The 22,789-nt window shown below is 42.7% G+C and overlaps 1 protein-coding gene across 1 annotated transcript in view; it reads right to left on the minus strand.

Annotated features, from left to right (window-relative positions):
• Window positions 1-16,971, minus strand: part of LOC109883322 (ras-related protein Rab-26) — a 102,124-nt gene extending 85,153 nt beyond the window's left edge. Inside the window, exons 1-2 of the mRNA XM_031814232.1 lie at window positions 15,951-16,971; window positions 10,835-10,945 (exon numbers count right to left, since the gene is read on the minus strand). Of these exons, the coding sequence (XP_031670092.1) occupies window positions 10,835-10,945; window positions 15,951-16,145 (306 nt within the window). The 5' untranslated portion in view covers window positions 16,146-16,971. The remainder of the gene's footprint in view (window positions 1-10,834; window positions 10,946-15,950) is intronic.
• Window positions 16,972-22,789: the final 5,818 nt, after the last annotated feature.

A 22,789-nucleotide genomic window follows, 5' to 3' on the forward strand; every position in this document is an offset into this window, starting at 1 on the left:
ATTCCGGTTCCCATCCTCCTTTCTCTTAAGTATGCACCCAGAACTTACTCGTGCATCTGACCAATTACACAAGACTTTAATTCTGGGTTAACCGAGATAACTTTAAGGCAGAAAAAGAGAAACATTAAACATTCACTAGACTACAAAGCAGTGATGAAGGAGACACTATAGAAGAGTTCAGAGCCCTTGTGTAGTAGAAGAAGAATCCTCCAATCAGCACATCACCCTTTGATCAAGGTTAATACACCAGGAACGCCAGAGGGGGTGGGTCTCTCTCACTCACCCTCTGTTAACATGCAGAAGATGTGGCCTGGGGACAGGTGCAGAGCGGGGGAGGGGAACAGTGGTTGAAGGTCAGGCACAGCTCAGTGTGACTTTGGGATGGGGAGAAAGAAGGGGGAGGGAAAGAAAGATGAGGGGAGGAGGAGAGAAACTGACAGCGAGGAGGAGAGAGACGCACACTCACTCCTCATATCTGACCCACCCCGTAGAGGCCAATGTCACATTTTTAAAGCATCCAGCTGCGAGGTGAAATGGCACGACTGTTTTTCTATTTTCCACCAAACTGCATATCAATAAGGTGAGAAATGACGTCTTGTGTTGGGCCAAAATGTACTGTGTCCTTAGAAAGTGAATGGGAAAATAAGGAAGACACTTCTGTAGTGTGTGTGAGAGAGTGTTTATGGGGGTGATAGATTGAGTGACCCGGGAGAGGAGGAATCATTAGAGGATGAGTAGTAGGAAGAGGAAGGCTAACTGTGAGCATGACATTTAGACTGACCCTGCAGGTGCAAAGCAATTCCTTTATACTCATGGGGATAGAGACAGACACACAAAACCTCTCACACACACTAGCCTAGTACATTAGCCTAGTGCACTCACCTACAAGTCAACATTCTACAGATCCTGTCACAATTAATTCCAGCAGAATTACCTAAAAATATATCCTAAACATACATGTTTGGCATATGAAAAGGAGTTGCACCTGGTAAGGAGTAGAATGAGAACACAGACAGGTCTGGTTCCCATGGCTACTAAACATACACTCCAATATACTAACAGCTGCAACTTCCCTGTCAGAATGTGCTAAGCTCAGTTCGGTCTCATCTGAACAAGGGGAGAAAGGACGGAGGAGAGATCGATTCTACACAACACGCCCTCTGCTCATCCACTTCGTACTCTGAAGCCCCGAGGTTCCTGGGAACAGGGCCCCTGATGATCTATCGCAGGAGCCACTTGGTAGATCAACACATCTGATACTTGAGTATGTTCCAATTCTGAAAAGTATTGCAACATTCAAGAATCACAGGAACATGATATACCGATCCTATAAACTGCACAGAAGGCACCAGATATCCTCACAGAGGTCAGTCAGTCCATATCTTTATCTGTTAGTCTGTATCTCACTCGACAAGTTACTAAATCAGACCCGGGCAACACTAAAGGTAACAAACATTGAGACATCCAGAACACACTGCAAAACCTAGCATCTATAGTGGCCATGGTGTCCTAGATCACAGAGACCCCCACCTCACTTAGACTGTAGAAAGAGTCGATGGCAAAGATAGCCGGGGGAGCCCTTTATCCACCTCTATGGCTGGTCTCTGTAGGGCGGACAGTTAGATCCCCAGGACACCTGCAGCAGTGTAAAAGACCCTACAGTCCATCACTAAGACAACGCTTCTCTGTGACTCCTCCAGTGTATAAAAGCTCCACTGACAGATATAATGCACTAAAAGTTGTTTGTGACCGCTAAAGTAGTATTAATTAGCTGACACTGGAGTGCCGTAGTGCCTGCAACTGTTGGAATAAAAGAAAACGTTTCCCTGTGGTAAGTGTTTTTTTCTTCTGGGTTTGTTAGGGCCAACAGGTCAGAGGCATTACCTATAAGGGCCCAGAGTTGTTCCTGGTCATAGATTGACCTATAGGTGGGGTGATCTAAGGACAAGCAGCTAGATGTATCACTTCTAGCCTCCTTGTCCAAGATGGAGGAGCCAATGCCAGGAGGATTATGGCATTGATGTCAACCATCAGGGTTGCGTTCATTCGGCACCAAACAGATGTAAAAGGATTGACACAGAGGGACTACCCAGACTTGTCCAATAAGAAAATAGTTTTCATTTTCCCACTACAAAACGTTTTCCATTGTATGCCCTAATGAACACGATCCAGGTAATCTATCCCCAAGGGGGAGAGGGATGGGGAGGGCAATAGTTATCCTATGGGAAACTTGCTGATAACTTCTTTATTGAGGACGAATGTACTTACTACCATTGTGATATGTGGTTGTCTCATCTAACTATTTTAAGATGAATTTTAAGATGAATACACTAACTGTAAGTGGCTCTGGATAATTTATTTTATTTAACCTTTATTTAACCAGGTAGGACAGTTCTCATTTACAACTGCGACCTGGCCAAGATAAAGCAAAGCAGTGCGACACAAACAGAGTTACACATGGAGTAAACAAACGTAGAGTCAATAACACAATAGAAAGGTCTATATACAGTGAGTGCAAATGTAGTAAGATTAGGGAGGTAAGGCAATAAATAGGCCATAGTAGCAAAATAATTACAATTTAGCAATTAATCACTGGAGTCATAGATGTGCAAGTAGAGATACTGAGGTACAAAGGTGCAAAAAAACAATATGGGGATGAGGTAGTTGGGTGGACTATTTACAGATGGCTATGTACAGGTGCAATGATTGGTAAGCTGCTCTGAGAGCTTACGCTTAAAGTTAGTGAGGGAGATATGAGTGAGGGAGATATGAGTCTCCAGCTTCAGTGATTTTTGCAATTCATTCCAGTCATTGGCAGCAGAGAACTGGAAGGAAAGGTGGCCAAATGAGGAATTGCCTTTGGGGGTGACCAGTGAAATATACCTGCTGGAGTGTGTGCTGCGGATGGGTGCTGCTATGGTGACCAGTGAGCTGAGATAAGGCGGGGCTTACCCCCAAAAAGACTTATAGATAACCTGGAACCAGTGGGTTTGGCAACAAATATGAAGCGAGGGCCAGCCAACGAGAGCATACAGGTCGCAGTGGTGGGTAGTAGTGGTGGGCTTTGGTGACAAAACGGATGGCACTGTGATAGACTGCATACAATTAGCTGAGTAGTGTTGGAGGCTATTTTGTAAATGATGTCGCCGAAGTCAAGGATCGGTAGATTAGTCAGTTTTACGAGGTTATGTTTGGCAGCATGAGTGAAGGATGCTTTTTTGCGAAATAGGAAGACAATTTTAGATTTCATTTGGGATTAGAGATGCTTAATGTGAGTCTGGAAGGAGAGTTCACATTCTAACCAGACACCTAGGTATTTGTAGTTGTTCACACATTGTAAGTCAGTACTGTCCAGAGTAGTGATGCTGGACGGGCGGGCAGGGATCGGTTGAAGAGCATGCATTTAGTTTTACTTGCATTTAAGAGCAGTTGGAGGCCACGGAAAGAGAGTTGCTAAATGACTAACATGTAAATGAATGACCTGTCACCAGACAGACCACAGATCATTAGAAATGCCACGCATGTCGATATAGACTGAACTATTACACACAAGCTCAGAAAGGCTGGGATCAGGGGAAGGGATGACAGCCACCGAGGTCAATAGTGGCCTTGCACTCTAATCAGAGATGGTGATGAACACACATGCAGACAGACGCTCGCTCACTCTCTCCCACACAGGTGTACATAAATACAACAGCTGTCAATAGAAAGACATTCATGCACTCAACCAAGGAGAGACAATAACAAATGACTTTGGACACTGGACATGACAACAGTTGAAGAGACATATGGTGACAGTCTAAGGACAAGAGAGGTCAAGCTCCTGACATACCCAGCAGGACCTGAATGAGAACAAGGACAGAGCTATCAATAGTCTAATCAAGGGGACTTGGTGATTGGGAACGTTTGTGGACCGCCACTAACAACACTGGTCTCTGTGAAGACTATCAAAACGACTATAGGGATGCATAACAAGAAACACCACCAGGGTTGTCTCAGAATAGGAGCGCTGTTCTAGGACCAGTTTAGCCTTTTAGGTCATAATGAATATGATTACAAGAACAGGAGGGGATCTGTTCCTAGATCAGCACGCTTTCTCTGGATACGGGCCCAGAACCCCAGCTTTGATCTCAGATCCACATGAGCTTCCATCAATTCCACTGATACCTTTTAACCAACCGACTTCATACATGATGAAACAGAACATTTGTCTCGTCCCGAAAGGCATAAATCTAGGCTGTGTCCCTATGGGCCCCGGTGAAAGGTAATGCACTGAATAGGGAACAGGGTGTCATTTGGGACAGAGCTGTATAATGCCAGGAGATGTCACTCAGGGAGGGAAAGACAGATTTATGCAGTTAGAAGCTGACTTTTTTCCCCCAACAGGATCCGACTAGCGTTTGTACGTTTGAGTGAGAGCAGTAGGATTGAGAGAAATTACTTCTACACAGGAGAAGGGGTGAGGTAGATTATACAAAGAAATGGGGAGGTAGGGAGGGAGAGAGAGAGAGTCTTTCTGACGCTCAACAACAAATCAGTAATAAACATAACCTCTTCTGATGGGCTCTATTTGGCTTGGAAAGAGAAGAGGAGAAGAGGGGAGAAGGAGAAGAGGAGAGAAACAGGATATTGCTCTATACAATCTGCTCTCCACCTCTGCCTTGTGTCTTTTCATGCTCTCATCCTTCCTCCGCTGTTGGTTGGCCTCCAATGGGGACATCTCCTTGACCCATTATGGTTGTCATGGGAATATTGGTTGTTAAGGGAATTAGCAACTCCTCTCGCTCAAGTTGGAGACATGTAAGGGTAAATGCTAATGTTGATAGTATTCGGTGCTCTGAGTGCAGACCTGGGTTGAACATTTTAAATGTGTTGTTTTCTTAGAAATATTTTAGGTGCGCTTGATTTAGCTTACCTGAAAGGACTGTTTTATTGGTTCCATTATACCAGACAAACTAAATCAAATGCTTCTAAAGTATTTTCAAATAAAACATGCTATTTCTATCCTGGTTTGCACTGAACAAATACCAGTTAGACCAAACCAAATGGATCAAATTGGGCAAGACGGTATAGTTTCTCTCTGCTGTAATGTGTTGCCATGGGATTTACTGCTGTTGATGAGATACTGTATGATTCCATTTCCCCACCAGTATCTTTGGGGAGTCAACAACAGTGACACCCTCTTCCACTCCTCCTCACACATATTATTCTCACCAATGAGATATATAAATATCCAAAGCGCAATCTGGAGAATAACTAAAGTGACGTGACTATGTTTCAACTCTCAGACAATGATGGATGAGAACAATCACAATGTGAGGAGAACAGTGAGTGTGTGTGTGTGCAGCACATTGATAGGTTGAAACGTTGATTGCCTGTATCTGTTGGTAACAGAGTTGATGAGCCTGACTGGAGCGTCTGACAGTCTAATACATATTGTTCACATCTGGACCAACTCCGAGTCTGTCCATAAAGTGATTGATTGACGTGCTTTGGTGAGACAGACTAACCGAACTCTGAGTGAGTGAGTGAGTGAGCCTCAGATGCATACACAATGACTTTGCTTCCTCCAATTTCTCTCATCGGAATATTGCACAACTGCAAAAACACACACACACACCATGTTATGTGGAAATGGCAAATCTGCTGCCTAATAAACCACGTGGAAATGGCAATCTGCTGCCTAATAAACCACGTGGAAATGGCAATCTGCTGCCTAATAAACCACTTGGAAATGGCAATCTGCTGCCTAATAAACCACGTGGAAATGGCAATCTGCTGCCTAATAAACCACGTGGAAATGGCAATCTGCTGCCTAATAAACCATGTGGAAATGGCAATCTGCTGCCTAATAAACCATGTGGAAATGGCAATCTGCTGCCTAATAAACCACGTGGAAATGGCAATCTGCTGCCTAATAAACCATGTGGAAATTGGAGACGTATCATAAAGTGTCTAGGATCAGGTCAAATCTGGACACATTATGCATCTAGCATTCTTCATAATAACAAGGGCTTGAAACCAGAAACCAGTTCTAACCTCGCTGCAAAAACATTGCCCAGCAACCACAGTTGAGACTAAATATGGACTAGAAGAGCCCACCCCCCTCACTCCCTCACTCTTCATCTTTTCATTCGCTGTCAGATGAGTAGTTTGATAACCTATTTCATAAAGGAAAATTAATTATACGAACGACAATCATTGAAATGTTGTCTTTCCTATTGAATATGTGCCAGGCAGCTGCAGCCACTGCCTCTCTCTTTCTCATCAATAACAGATGTGTATGTTCCTCTTAATAAATGGAGTATGCAGATTATATAAGAAATTAATGAATAAAATAAATAGAAACACAATTAATTGCATCAATCAGTATCCCTCTCTTATGTAACCAAACCAAACCCCTCCTGGGAGCGTATGCCTGGGAGCGTCCTAAACCAATAGAAAATAGGAGCTGAAACAAGCTTACATAACCACAACAAAAATCTACCAACATTTAAATGCATGTTGGACATTAATCAACATTCTGCTCTTAAAGAGGCAGAACACAGAGTATACCAAACATTAGGAACACCTTCCTAATATTGAGTTGCACCATCCTGGACATGAACCCAGCCCTGACACTGGAGAGGCAACAGTTACATAATGGAGGGACATGGGAGAGTCAGGGAGGTAGGAAAGACAAAAGGGAAATATAGAATGGAGAGAGGGTGATACAGAGAGAGAGAGAGAGAGTTGTTGATACCCACATAGCTGAACAACTAGTTCAATATACATCTGCGTGATCAACCAAAACCCCCAGTGTCTACAGCTACACCTTGATGAGACATGTTATCCCTGTCCAGAAACAACCCGAGCTATGAGAAAGAACATAGTTCCACCCAATGAACAAATGAAGTCAGGAGACAGTACAGGAGTTGAATAATAACAACATTTATTATTCATAATAATGGAAAAACAATTGATTGGTGTCAGTTCCACCACCTATAAAACATCCCACCTCAGTCACCCTATACAACATGCTTACATTTACCTTTCAAGTGTTTTGACAATTGGTGGGCAATCTTACCCTGCAGGGTCCAGTGTGGGTCCAGACCATGAAGCGTATCCATCACCAATCATCTAATTGCTTACAACTATTTGCTGCTCTCAGATTCACCAACATGTAAGATACGGTTTAGGCCAATAGAGTCAATGATCAACTCGAGCTTTTCTTGTTTAAAGCAGCAGCAGAGTATAGTCCCTCCTATTAGAAGCATTGAAGCAGCCCACCTAATGGGTTCAGCTGAAAACATAAGGCCATTACTCTGCAGGAAGTTGTCAGGGTTCAAGTTTTGTGTCAAGTCGAAGGCAACAAAGGAGGTAAAGATCAGCTGGGTTAAACCAGCCATGATGAACAATAGTCCAATAAAGTTAATCACTTCGGCTTCAGACGGATTCCTCTTGTTGCAGTTAGTGCATCTGTAGAGGAAGAATATCAGCCCTAAAAATAATATCAGCCCGAGCATAAAGGAGAAGGAGGAGAAGGATAAAATCAGTTTCATTCTGTACTGCAGAAGGTCTAACATCCCTAAAGCACATGCCCAGGTCACCATGGAGATTATCCATCCTATGACCCCCGTGGTGATGGCCGCGACCTCTGTTCCACTTGTATACAGAGTTCTGCTAAGTATGGCCACTCCAATCAGGAGAAAGGCTGCAGCCCCCCAGCCGAAGTAGAGCGCTCCCCCCAGTTCCCTCTTCTCTCCAGTCAACTCATTGGAGGAGTCGATGAGGATTGTCCTGGCCTTCCAGGAGACAGGAATGAGGATGAGAAATCCGGCCAGGATGAAGAATATTCCTGTTATAATGATCAACTTAATGTAGTTGGTGGTCTTGTGCCCGACCATGGAGACCATGACTCCCAGAAACCCCAGGATAATAGCCATGATGGTCATGGCTCTGGTGGCCTGCAGGTTGGAGCTCCATGCGGAGCTTGGCATGGAGTCGTAGACCTCACACTGAATGTGGCTTGTGCTCCTTTTCACACAGCTCATCCACAGGCCGTCCCAGACCTCCTCCGTGGTGACAAAGTTAGCTACTGTGAAGGTTGTCTCCATCCAGGTGGGGAGTGCACACACTACAATGGTGGTGATTAATCCCATTACTCCCAGGACGATGCCCACAATCTCCATGCCCATCAACATACTGGGTCCCTGGGTACATTTCTCTACACCTGCCCGTCCTGGAGGAACAAGGATGTGACTCAACAAAGACATTTCAAAACAGCAGAGATGTTGAACTTCCAGAGATCCTGGAGCTATGACAACTGAAGTCTTTACAAAGTTCTAGAACAGCAGATTATTTCACTCTGAAGTTTGTTGCTGAGGTCTTCTGTAAGATAAGACAACTGAGCCACTCAGTAGGCCTCTATATAACCGCTCAATACTGTGATGTCGTCATGGAAACATAACCTATCACTACAGATTTGGGTCAGTATGTGGTTGAACTAGTGCAATGTACAGCTGTGTCTTCCTGGTCTATTTAAAAGTTACTGTTACATAGGAAAGTATTTCCACCAGTATGTTTTACCAAAATGTCAGATTAGTGTCTGTGTGTGTGCATGTTTGTTTGTCTGTCTGTGTGTGTGCATGTATGTTTGTCTGTCTGTGTGTGTGCATGCATGTTTGTCTGTCTGTGTGTGTGCATGCATGTTTGTCTGCGTGTGTATGTGTCTGTGAGGTGTTATGATACATATCCCTCCCTGAAAAAGCTCTGATACACAATGCAAATTGCTACGAACGCCATTGAACTGTGAGATGAAGAAAGCATCAGATGTCCATTTCACCAGGTCTCTGGGAGCTCAACTGAAAACATTTCAATAGCAGAAGTCTAAAGTCATTTACGCCCACAAACACACACACTATGGGACCAGACACACACCTCCCATTCAGAGCCGCTGTCCATGACCTGCTGACGGGAGGCTGAGAAATCATTTACGGGGTCTGTCATGATCCAGGCACTCCAGAGGCCAGAGCAATCAAGCACAGAGCAATCTCCTGGTCTGTGTCCTACATGGAGCACTACCCTACATGGAGCACTACCCTACATGGAGCACTACCCTACATGGAGCACTACCTTTAACCAGAGCCCTATGGGCAAAAGCAGTGTACTGTATAGGGAATAGAGTGGCATTTGGGACGCAGACCAGCCCTTTCAGCCACCCCCCCCGTGGACAGCCTTCTGCCACAGCAGACTCTCTCATCATTTACTGATGAGGATAGATTTTATACCCTTCTCTCTCCTGCATAAACACACATACTTAGACTGTAGACACACATCCATCCCATACTTAAAGACAAGAGGCTGACACATAAGTTGTGATTGTTTTTAGCAAGTCCTGCAACGCATTATGATAGTATATGGAGAAGGCACTAACATGGCCAGAGGGAGTGGTTTCTACAGCATGAAATTACATATAGAATACCACTAGTGGTGCAAAAATGGTGTGGCCCAGTAGAGATATGAATGTTCTATGCCTGCTATATCTAGGTTCATCCAGTATGAGAATCAACAAAAGCCACAACTGTGACCATTTTATGAGAAATAGTGAAACATAGAAATATAATTACTTGAATATCAGTTATATTCATTTAATTTCCTTGGTGTGAATCATAAAGGTTTTACACGCTGGATGAATCTAGTTGATGATCCCTGCTGTAGAGGAACTGTTGTACTGTAACAAGAGGCCATGCAGAGGGGAGCCAGGGAGAACCTTGAGGGTAATAATGACAAAGGATTTGAAATATAATGGCAATGACATATTTGATTTAATAGGATTGAATGGGAAGGTTTTATGGTGTGAATCACAAAGCATTTACAAGCTGGATGAGATCCAGTAGAGGAACGGTTTACCAAGAGGCCATGCAGAGGAGAGCCAGGGAGAACCTTGAGGGTGAAAACGTAATCACAAGGGTCTCACAGCGCAGCAACACAATTAAATAACCAATCAATATGACGTGAGCAGACCAGGCAGTAAGCCTTTATGTTAGGAGTTCAGAGCCGCTGTGGCTAGTCAGATAATGCTACAGCATGTAGCACTCTAAAGGAAAGGCTTTAAGGGCTATAGCTTGCACTAGCCTGGAGTCTATAGGGTCCGCAGTTAAACGTACTGAAAAGAGATGAACAAAAGCAGTGCAGTAGCATTATTTCAAGAAGCAATACAGAAATACAATAAAGGAGAAACCAACCAGGAACAACACACATGTGCACGCACACGCACACATACACGCCAACAGATACACACCACAGGAGGTTGGTGGCACCTTAATTGGGGAGGACGGGCTCGTGGTAATGGCTGGAACAGTATAGGTGGAATGGTATCAAATACTTCAAACATATCGCTTCATTCCAGCCATTATTATCAGCCGTCCTCCCCACAGCAGCCTCCACTGACAAACACACACAAACAACCCTCCCTCCCCCCAGACTCATTGGAAATTAAATTCCAGAACCCAGACTCATTCCTAGATGTATTTCTCTCTGCCCAGGGGGGGCCGTGGATTTGGCACAAGAGAGGAGATGCCAATCAGCAGGGGACGGTTCCTAAATGAAAGCATGTCAAACTAATTTAAGAATCGATAGGTCTTCCAGAGAGAGACTGGTATCCACAGAGGAAACACTTCCAGCCGCAGGGCTTAAAGACACAGGAAAAGCTCTGTTCTGGAAAAAATCTATTAAAAAGTTCAGCCAGGAATGGACCCATTTTATATACAAATATGAGGTATGAAGGACATTGATTGAATGTTACCCTTTTTATAGAAACGTATGTGTCCATGTATTATCCATCCCCACTCACCCTGAAGTCGATGCCCACAGTAGAGATGAAGCTTCCTGCCAGGAAGGCTCCGTCTTTGAAGCGCACCAGCAGACAGGTCTTCCCCACCCCGGAGTCTCCCACCAGCATCACCTACAGCACAGCAAGAGGGACAAACTGAATGAAAGGGGTTTTAACACACATCCCACAAAGGAAGGTAAACAGTAAGTGAACATTCCCTTTGTCTCAATGTAACAAGGACAAACTGAACATCACAGGTTCCAGCACACTTCCCCATAGAGACAAAACAGTTCAATAGTCTTTCAGCACAACCACCAATTGTGGTGTGTTCCAGCCGCGTTGTTCCAGCCGCGTTGTTCCAGCCGCGTTGTTCCAGCAGTGTTGTTCCAGCAGTGTTGTTCCAGCAGAGTTTTTACAGACGCGTTCTTCCAGCCGTGTTGTCCCAGCCGCATTGTTCCAGCCGAGTTTTTACAGATGCGTTGTTCCAGCCGAGTTTTTACAGATGCGTTGTTCCAGCCGAGTTTTTACAGATGCGTTGTTCCAGCCGAGTTTTTACAGACGCGTTGTTCCCGCCGAGTTGTTCCAGCTGAGTTTTTACAGACGCATTGTTCCAGACGAGTTGTTCCAGCTGAGTTTTTACAGACGTGTTGTTCCAGCCGCATTGTTCCAGACGCGTTGTTCCAGACGCGTTGTTCCAGCCGCGTTGTTCCAGCCGCGTTGTTCCAGCCGCGTTGTTCCAGCCGCGTTGTTCCAGCCGCGTTGTTCCAGCCGCGTTGTTCCAGCCGCGTTGTTCTAGCCATACTCCAGGTTAAGAATCACTATGTTCACTACAGGAGATATCAGACCTCTAGCCAACCATTATAACGCCATTCACTTATGTGACTTTGGGTCAGTCTCTTAACATCAGGAACACAAGTGGCCATAAGGAAGTCACCTAGACATTATTGCACATCTGGTCATTTGTTTTGTTCAGCATTATGATCAGATTCCCATTAAACCTTATGATAAATGGATTAAAGCGGTCTCGACATGTTGGTGTTTGGCAAGTAGAGATGAGTGTGACTGAGCATCTGGAAATTAGGTTCTGCTCTTAATTTTGGTCAGATAGCAATACTGAATTATGTGCCTGTGCGTGTGCGTGAGTGAGTGTCCTGCTGCACACATTCCCCTCTTTCTGGGGCCTAATGACATTATAGAGTTGATGTGTTTAGTGTAATCAGTAGAGATGCAGTAGAGATCTAGCCAGGTCAGGTCAGGTTGATAAAATCTCAGTGGAATCTTCATTCCTCTAATCTTTTCTCCTGTTCCCACATCCTCTCTTATCCTTATCTACCCCTCTTCGCCTCTCATCTCGTCCTCTGTTCTTTCATCCTCTCCTGTCTTTTACTCTGTCTCCCTCTTAAAACAGCAGTATTTTAAACAGAACCAGGCAGAGTGAATAGAGCAGGAAGTGAAGTACCCTGTTTTTCCTCTGTTAATCATCTCCCAGACTATGCGCTGCTCTACAGAGTGTACGGTGAGTGACATATGGCAGCTGCCTCAGCACAGATCAGCTGTAATAAACCAGGCTCTCGCAGGCCGCCAGCCCCCGCACACAGCGGATCCAGTGGCGCACCGCAAATCAAACCCTTTTGTAGGGTGCAGGCTACATCTCATTCCTGGCCCAGTAAACTGACTGGAAAACGCTGTGGTTTCGCTCTCAGTGTCTATGAGCAGAGTTTCCCCTCAGCACACAGCAAACTCAACTTCTCTCTGATGTTTGAGTCAGTGACTCGACGGAAGAACATTGGTGTTAGGAGTTTTTTTCCCCACACTGGTTTTAGCCTTTGTTTCAACTGATATTTCACTCAAAAACTAGTTGAAGTGAAGTGATCCTTTAAGGCTCTTGTTTTTAGGCTTGAATGATGAAATTAACAGCCTCCAGTTGGCATAATGCTTGTGAGTCAACTGAGGGGAGTAATGTATGAAATGCTACAAATGAGCTCCACTGTGCGAGTATTTCTGGGTAATAGTCTCAAGGGTGCCCAATTGAATGACATTTTGTAAATCTGCAACTCTCTCCAGGGGTTGGGTTGTTGCTCTAGGCCTATCCTTTTCAAGAGCTGCCACATTTCTAACTGACTAAAACAAAGAAGGGTTGTGTGGTTGCGAGGCCAGTTGGACATTCCTGCAGCATGCTCCCTCAAAACTGAACAAAAATATTAAAACGCAACAATTTCAATGATTTTAATGAGTTACAGTTCATAAGGAAATCAGTCAATTGAAATACATTCATTAGGCCCTAATCGCATGGGGTCACAGTGTCTCCTGACCCTCCCTGGCTCAGCCTCCAGTATTTATGCTGCAACAGTTTATGTGTCGGGGGGCTAGGGTCAGTTTGTTATATCTGGAGTACTTCTCCTGTCTTATCCGGTGTCCTGTGTGAATTTAAGTATGCTCTCTCTAATTCTCTCCTTCTCGCTTTCTTTCTCGCTCTCGGAGGACCTGAGCCCTAGGACCATGCCTCAGGACTACCTGGCATGATGACTCCTTGCTGTCCCCAGTCCACCTGGCCATGCTGCTGCTCCAGTTTCAACTGTTCTGCCTGCGGCTATGGAATCCTGACCTGTTTACCGGACGTAAACTTTTAAAAAATGTACTCCTGAGGTGCTGACTTGCTGCACCCTCGACAACTACTGTGATTATTATTATTTGACCATGCTGGTCATTTATGAACATTTGAACATCTTGGCCATGTTCTGTCATAATCTCCACCCGGCACAGCCAGAAGAGGACTGGCCACCCCTCATAGCCTGGTTCCTCTCTAGGTTTGTTCCTAGGTTTTGGCCTTTCTAGGGAGTTTTTCCTAGCCATCGTGCTTCTACACCTGCATTGCTTGCTGTTTGGGGTGTTAGGCTGGGTTTCTGTACAGCACTTTGAGATATCAGCTTATGTACGAAGGGCTATATGAATAAATGTGATTTTATCTATGGATTCCACATGACTGGGAATACAGATATGCATCTGTTGGTCACAGATACCTTCAAAATAAGGTAGGGGCATGGCTCAGAAAACCAGTCAGTATCTGGTGTGACCATTTGCCTCGTGCAGCACAACACATCTCCTTTGCATAGAGTTGATCAGGCTGTTGATTGTGGAATGTTGTTTCACTCCTCTTCAATGGCTGTGCGAAATTGCTGGATATTGGGAGGAACTGAAACACGCTGTCGTACACATCAATCCAGAGCATCCCAAACATGCTCAATGGGTGACATGTCTGATGAGTATGCAGGCCATGGAAGAACTGGGACAGTTTCAGTCTTCCAGGAATTGTGTTCAGATTCATTTGACATGGGGCCATCCATTATCAAGCTGAAACATGAGGTGATGGCGGCAGATGACTGGTACAACAATGGGCCTCAGGATCATCACTGTATCTCTGTGTGTTTAAATTGCCATGGATAAAATGCAATTGTTCTTGTAGTCTGTAGTTTATGCCTGCCCATACCATAACCCCACCGCCACCATGGGACACTGTTCACAAAGTTAACCTAATATTGCCCCCAGCACAAGGTGCACCTGTGTAATGAACATGCTGTTTAATCAGTTTATTGATATGCCACAACAGTCAGGCGGACGGATTATCTTGGCAAAGGCGAAATGCTCACTAACAGGGATCTTTCATTTCAGCTCATGAAACATGAGACCAACACTTTACATGTTGCATTTATATTTTGGTTCAATATATCCTCACTCTTAATGGAGCAACAGGAGTATATCAGAGAAATAGACTACCATTCAGACAGCCTAAATAACAGTGACTCATCAACAGGATGGGGATTGGTAATAAACCATGTTGGCTCTTCCTAATAATCACTGCTTCCCTTTGTTTAATCAGTTTGCTCTTCCTAATAATCAGTCACTTCAAAGACAGACGGGCACATCACCAGAAGGACAGCCAGAGGGAAGAAAGTTTGGCAACACATTTAGGCTTGACACAAAGGGGAAGAGAGAGAGAGAGGGAAATGGCAAGAGAGGAGAGGAAAAGGATAAGAAAGGAGAAAAGAGAGAGAGATGGGGTAAGGAAGAGAGAACTTTGAAGCAGTGGCAGGATGAATTGACAGCCATCACAACCTGTTGATTAGCCTTAAGACGACAGGGCTTCACTAGTACACAGAAAACTGCCAAATAGAGAATACATTATGAGATGTGTTGGCTCTTGGTCCCATATGTGACCTTCAATGGTTGCTGAGGTGCTATTGATTGTCTTTAGTGACACAGCTGTGGCAGAGGCAATAGCTCAGTTTGATGGATGAGTGTTTTGTGGTCTTGTAAAACACCCCAGGCTTGACAAGGTGAACACAAAAGGTCACTGTGGTGATTAAAGTTATACACAACATAATGTTTACATCCCATTAGTCCTTCCAAACATGTAGGATAACCTAGGTCTTGGCCTACTTGCTTGATGCACATTCACACATTACATTTATTATCTGTAGCCCATCAACCTGCCATGTGTAGCCCAACAACCTGCCATGTTTAGCCCATCAACCTGCCATGTGTAGCCCATCAACCTGCCATGTGTAGCCCATCAACCTGCCATGTGTAGCCCATCAACCTGCCATGTGTAGCCCATCAACCTGTCATGTGTAGCCCATCAACCTGCCATGTGTAGCCCATCAACCTGCCATGTGTAGCCCATCAACCTGTCATGTGTAGCCCATCAACCTGTCATGTGTAGCCCATCAACCTGTCATGTGTAGCCCATCAACCTGTCATGTGTAGCCCATCAACCTGTCATGTGTAGCCCATCAACCTGCCATGTGTAGCCCATCAACCTGCCATGTGTAGCCCATCAACCTGTCATGTGTAGCCCATCAACCTGCCATGTGTAGCCCATCAACCTGCCATGTGTAGCCCATCAACCTGTCATGTGTAGCCCATCAACCTGCCATGTGTAGCCCATCAACCTGCCATGTGTAGCCCAACAACACATACATACATACATACATACATATATATATATATATATATATATATGTTGTTGAATAATAATAGCCTAACAAACTAGCAATTTACTGAGATAAAATAATAAAGTGACCTAATGTTATTGTTTACAAATAATGGCTATCATAGCATAATGCTCAGGTGCATTTACCTTGAATGCGATGTCATAAAACTCGCTGCTGTTGCTGAGTGAGGGTCTGCTCGGATGAACCATACCGTTCGCCTGCACCACGCTCCCCGTCCCTGCGGTGCTCTTCCCAGTTTCCCCCTTCTGGTTTCCGGTGGGGATGCCTGTCGTCGGGCTGCTGTTGGCGTTTTTGCCCTTACCCGCCTTTTTGCGGGACATTGTTTTCACTCCAAACAGTTTATAGTTTTTGAGAAAGTGTGACGTCTGAGAGAGTGGCGCGAAATATTTGAGCGCTCGCGGACGATAAACAAGATTAATTATTGGTTTTTGTTTTAGAAGTTGTGCAGTGGGACTGAAATAAAAAACATCTTCTCCGGTTTCACCTGCACGTTGAAATCATGGCTAGCGACACTTTTCTCATGTCACAATGAACGGTTCGAATTGCGTCTTCTCTCTGTAGAGCAGAAACCACACTGCTAGGCTACCTCCCGAAACACAGGTGAACTGCGCTCTTGTCCTTGTTCCGGCCCCTCCTGCTTTTGCATTGCCAATGGTGAGACTGGGATTTCAGAAGCCTTTTTTTCCAATAGCCACAGGCAGCCGGCGTCTCAAGCAACGCACTAACAAACCCCACCTTTTGAGCGTGTGCGGTGAGCGAGAAGATAAGCGAAGTTTCGAGCGCTGCTGGACAACATTTCGCGGGTTGCTTGTAGGAATTCTGAAACACTTTCAAAGGAACACTGTATTTTAACAGCCATTCAGCACCATGGAAAGCGCCCGCTGCCCTTTCAAATAAATCCACCGGCTTTCTGGAAAGTGGAGCAAATACTGAGCTGTTTAGGCTAAAACAGTATCCGTTTCTGAAAACAAACAATTATTATTAATTATCTTTCAAACTCATAGTTTTTCCTGGTATGCGCCGTTAAGTGGCCAATTGTTGTTATGAGTCAGTAAAGTAGACCTACCAGTACTTGGGGTGACAAGAGTAATAATTTTAAAATGTTCATCAAGAATCAATCAGTTAACTATGCACACATGCCCTTATGCCAGTGAGTGAACAATCATTATTGTTCTTGTTGTTCTGGGCTATCGAGGCGCGTTACCACAGCCACAAAGTCAAATTGGCTATAGGCCTATCGTAAAAATTGTATTTTGGTATTTTTGGTCTTAATTAAAGGTTCGGGTTAGGTTTAAAATCAGATTTTAAGAAGATACATTTAGAAATAGGCGAGGTAGGGCCATAATTATGACTTCATGGCTGTGGTAACTACCAGCTGGCTGTAGCCTACATTTCTTGAATGGAAAGGAACTTGCTTTAACACTGCACATGCGCAGCACGGTGATCTAATCTCGAAGTGATTCAAAGTTCATTAGTCTATGGCTATTCAACATGAATGCATATGTAAATTCACAAGTCAAAGTGGTACCCATTTGCTGTGTTTCCTATGTTAATAACCAACACAACTTTTTGAATAAGCAGACACACATTTCGCAAGTATTTTCTTTACTCAAAAACCAAGATAACGTAATCCACAGACCTAAATTCATCCCGAACAGGAGAATTTAATTAGTGCTCAACGTTTACCTGCACACCAGCCATGCTATTTCAACATCAACTGTGTTCAGACTGTATCCTAGATTACCACGCAGAGCCATGGATCTGTTAACCACGTTATATCTGCATGATAACTTAATACAGTTGGAACAATGAAGACTGCACCTGATAAACTATGATTGTATTGTTGATTGGTCATTAGAATCAGTCTATTGAAGTTTTACAGTGATTTGAATGTGATTTTAGTAAAGCGCCACCAGAGGGAGCTACAGGCCAGACATTACATTTGGAATTGGAAAGGCAAAAGAAAGAGCGTTCAATTAGCATGTTCATGTTCACTTTATTTTAATTTCACATTAATATGTTTAGTATTTTTGTTGATGTTGCTCCAGGCATCACACTGTTAAAACAATGGGAAAGCTAATGGCATATCACAGACAAATGAACAGGCCCATCTACTGGAGATGCTTACTGGACAACTTTTATTTGTATTGCTTTTAAATCTTATTAACACTTTGTTCTAGCTAGCTATTTGTGTAGGTAGCTATCGAGTAAACACAATGTTTACAATCCATGCAGGTGATTGAGGGCTTTGTTTTACCTCCGTTACTTTGTTTTTCTATGTTTTCTTTGAATTACTTAGCTCAGTTCAAAAAGGTGATCTGTCTGTCTCCACACACACACACACACACGCACGCACGCACGCGCGCACACGCACACACACAGACAGACAGACAGACAGACAGACAGGAAAGCAGACAGACAGGCAGGCAGACAGACAGACAGACAGGAAAGCAGACAGACAGGCAGACAGACAGACAGGCAGACAGACAGACAGACAGACAGACAGACAGGCAGACAGACAGACAGACAGACAGACAGACAGACAGACAGACAGACAGACAGACAGACAGACAGACAGACAGACAGACAGACAGGAAAGCAGACAGACAGGCAGACAGACAGACAGACAGACAGACAGACAGACAGACAGACAGACAGACAGACAGACAGACAGGAAAGCAGACAGACAGGCAGACAGACAGACAGACAGACAGACAGACAGACAGACAGACAGACAGACAGACAGGCAGACAGACAGACACACAGACAGACACACAGACAGACACACAGACAAGGACAGCTGGCAGCCCAGGCCCACCTCTCCTTGGCCTCAAAACTGCTGTCTGTCAGCATTTTTAGACCTCCACCCTCCCTTGCTCCAACACACCACCCTCTCCCTCCCTCCCCCCACCACCACTACCTCAGAGAGGGGACAGAGCCAGAGGCCTCTCCCTGGGACCACATCCCCCTCTTGCCCCACTCACCCCCTAAACCCTCATCCCCCACCTCTCCGTCACCCCTCTCTCTCCTCTGACAGCTGATTGGTTCCACTCCAAACGCAGCTGTCCCCACTTGGAACAGCTGGACATTTTAGAGGCAAGGAGGAAAGCAGGAGGGAAGGAGTGATGAGAGAAAAAGGGCGGCCTGGAATTGATCCATGCTCCTAGAGAAATGACCAGCCTTGTCAAGGCGTGTTCAATATGACCTGTGAGTATACTCCTGAATACAGGGCCTTTAATTGCCATGTGTGTGCATGTGTTTCAGCATGCGTGTGCACAACTCCTTAGAGTTATACGAGACCAGCTTGAGTGTCATGTTTTTATTTAATTTTGATGTCAATGTGATAACTGGGACACAACATTATGTTGTTTGTGCTCAAACACACCACAGATAATACTATCATTACTCCCACAGTTTAACATCAAACTAGCCACACCTTGGGCGTGAAGTGTTGCCCATGACAATATCACCACCAACACCCTGAAACATCAGACCTGGGTCCAAACAATATTTTATATCATTTAAAATGCATTATCTGTTCTTGATTGAGCTTGACTGGTGCAGAAACCGCCCACATGGCACTCCAGGCAGGCTAAAGCAAACGCTAAGAGTGTTTGAAAGATTTCAAATTGTAATTGAACCCAGGTGTTTTGGACAGTAACGAATGCCAGCAAACGTTGATTTGGAAGTGATGAGGGACATAGGGGCAGTGTGCCATACCTGTTGCTGTGAGGTCAGAACACACTCGGTGTCACAACACACAGCACGTCCATCTACGTCCAGAGAGCCTCAGGCATGTGTAAGTTTACCCAGGGTCAGGTGCCCTGAGTGTGGGTTAAGAGGGGCTGCAGCCGCCCGGGCCAGCCGCTCACCCACCCCACCCAAAGACCTGTCAAGTGTTGGGGGGTGTGAGGGGGGAGGGGTAGCATTTTAATCTTCACTCACTTCACTCACTCCCTCAGCTGCCCCTACAGTACCAAGTGGTGCGAGGGCCGAGGGGCAACCTGCCAGTGCACGCCCCTCTCCTACGACTCTCAGTCAGTACCCTGCAGGGTGACCACCACTGGACTGCCGGGCACTCACTCTCTCCCTCCTTCTCGAGCTCATTCTATTCCTTGGGTGTCTTGAAGTGGACAGAGAGAACAAAGATTACCAGGGACAGAGAAGGGGGGAAGGGTGACTTGGGGTTCCAATTAAAAACGCTATTACTGTTGGCCTTAGTCTTTTAGCATGGGTATGTGTTATTGTTGTTTGAGACTCAGCTCAAATGGTGTTTCCAGGTAGTAACGTGTGTTTGGTGAAAGGGGGCGAAAGCTAAATGGTGGAGAAAGGGAGAGTACACCAACAAACAGCACGGAAAAAACACGTAACACAGGCCAGATTACATACAGAGTGGTGGTTATGTTACAGGCTTTAATGTTGGGTAAGATAGGCTAACAGATGGATTTAGATAGAGAGAGAGAGATGGAGAGGAAAGAGAGGGATGGAGAGGAGAGAGAGACGGAGAGGAGAGAGAGATGGAGAGGAGTGGGAGAGAGAGAGATGAAGAGGAGTGAGAGAGAGAGAGATGAGAGGAGAGAGAGATGGAGAGGAGAAAGAGAGAGCGAGAGATGGAGAGGAGCGAAAGAGAGACCAAAATTAGATTAATAATAAGAATAGAAAGACAAGCTTCAAAGCCATGGCAAAGCAGTTTTAACAAACTCTCCATAGGATTGTTTTCCATGCTATTTCTTGACTCATAAAACATTCAACTGTTTTCAGTATGGGACTTTAAAGTAGCACCATACTTGAATAATGACAGTCAGGAGCCCAGGCAGAGCTCAAGACTGGATCAAAACACAATCAATAAAGCTAGGTTGAGTGGAATGGATCTAGTTGATCCATGTACACTAGCAGGTTAGTAATTCATTTTGACTGGTAGAGCCACGGGTTGTGGTATATGTTATATGTTATGTGTGTTACATGCTATGTGGTGTTATTCATGTTATATGGGTTATATGTTATGTGTTGTTATATGTTCATATGTGTTATATGTATATGTGTTATTTATATGTTATAATGTGTTATATGTTATATGTGGTTATATGTTATATGTTATCGGTGTTATATTATATGTGTTAATGGTTATATGTGTTATATTTACTGGTGTGTTATATGTTATATGTGTTATATGTTATATGTTATGTGTGTTATATGTTATATGTGTTATATGTTATATGTGTTATATGTTATGTGTGTTATATGTTATATGTTATATGTGTTATATGTTATGTGTGTTATATGTTATATGTGTTATATGTTATATGTGTTATATGTTATATGTGTTATATGTTATGTGTGTTATATGTTATATGTTATATGTGTTATATGTTATATGTGTTATATGTTATATGTGTTATATGTTATATGTGTTATATGTTATATGTTATGTGTGTTATATGTTATATGTGTTATATGTTATATGTGTTATATGTTATATGTTATATGTGTTATATGTTATATGTGTTATATGTTATATGTGTTATATGTGTTATATGTTATATGTGTTATATGTTATATGTGTTATATGTTATGTGTGTTATATGTTATATGTGTTATATGTTATATGTGTTATATGTTATATGTTATATGTGTTATATGTTATATGTGTTATATGTTATATGTTATGTGTGTTATATGTTATATGTGTTATATGTGTTATATGTTATATGTGTTATGTGTTATATGTTATATGTGTTATATGTTATATGTTATATGTGTTATATGTTATATGTTATATGTGTTATATGTTATATGTGTTATATGTTATATGTGTTATATGTTATATGTGTTATATGTTATATGTTATATGTGTTATATGTTATGTGTGTTATATGTTATATGTGTTATATGTTATATGTGTTATATGTTATATGTTATATGTGTTATATGTTATATGTGTTATATGTTATATGTTATGTGTGTTATATGTTATATGTGTTATATGTGTTATATGTTATATGTGTTATGTGTTATATGTTATATGTGTTATATGTTATATGTTATATGTGTTATATGTTATATGTTATATGTGTTATATGTTATATGTGTTATATGTTATATGTGTTATATGTTATATGTGTTATATGTTATATGTTATATGTGTTATATGTTATGTGTGTTATATGTTATATGTGTTATATGTTATATGTTATATGTGTTATATGTTATATGTGTTATATGTTATATGTTATATGTGTTATATGTTATATGTGTTATATGTTATATGTGTTATATGTGTGTGTATATGTTATTGTGTTATATGTTATATGTGTTATATGTTATATGTGTATATGTTATATGTGTTATATGGTTATGTGTTAATGTTATATGTGTTATATGTATGTGTATATGTTATATGTGTATGTGTTGATATGTTATATGTGTTATAGTTATATGTGTTATATGTTATATGTGTTATATGTTATATGTGTTATATGTTATGGTGTTATATGTTATATGTGTTATATGTTATATGTGTTATGTGTTATATGTTATATGTGTTATATGTGTTATATGTTATATGTGTTATATGGATGTTATATGGTTATATGTGTTATATGTTATATGTGTCTATTGTTATATGTGTTATATGTTATATGTGTTATATGTAATGTGTATATGTTATATGTTATATGTGTTATATGTTATATGTGTTATATGTTATATGGTTATGTTAGTATGTTATATGTGTTATATGTGTATATATGTTATCTGTGTTATATGTTATATGTGTTATTGTGTGTTATATGTTATATGTTGTTGTGTATATGTGTTATTGTTATATGTTATATTGTTATATGTTATATGTGTTAGATGTGTTATTGTGTTATATGTTAGTGTATATTGTTATATGTGTTATAGTGTTATATGTTATATGTGTTATATGTTATATGTTATATGTGTTATATGTGTTATGTGTTAT

This window comes from Oncorhynchus kisutch, unplaced genomic scaffold (assembly GCF_002021735.2).
Source record: "Oncorhynchus kisutch isolate 150728-3 unplaced genomic scaffold, Okis_V2 Okis06b-Okis10b_hom, whole genome shotgun sequence".
Taxonomy (NCBI): Eukaryota; Metazoa; Chordata; class Actinopteri; order Salmoniformes; family Salmonidae; genus Oncorhynchus; species Oncorhynchus kisutch.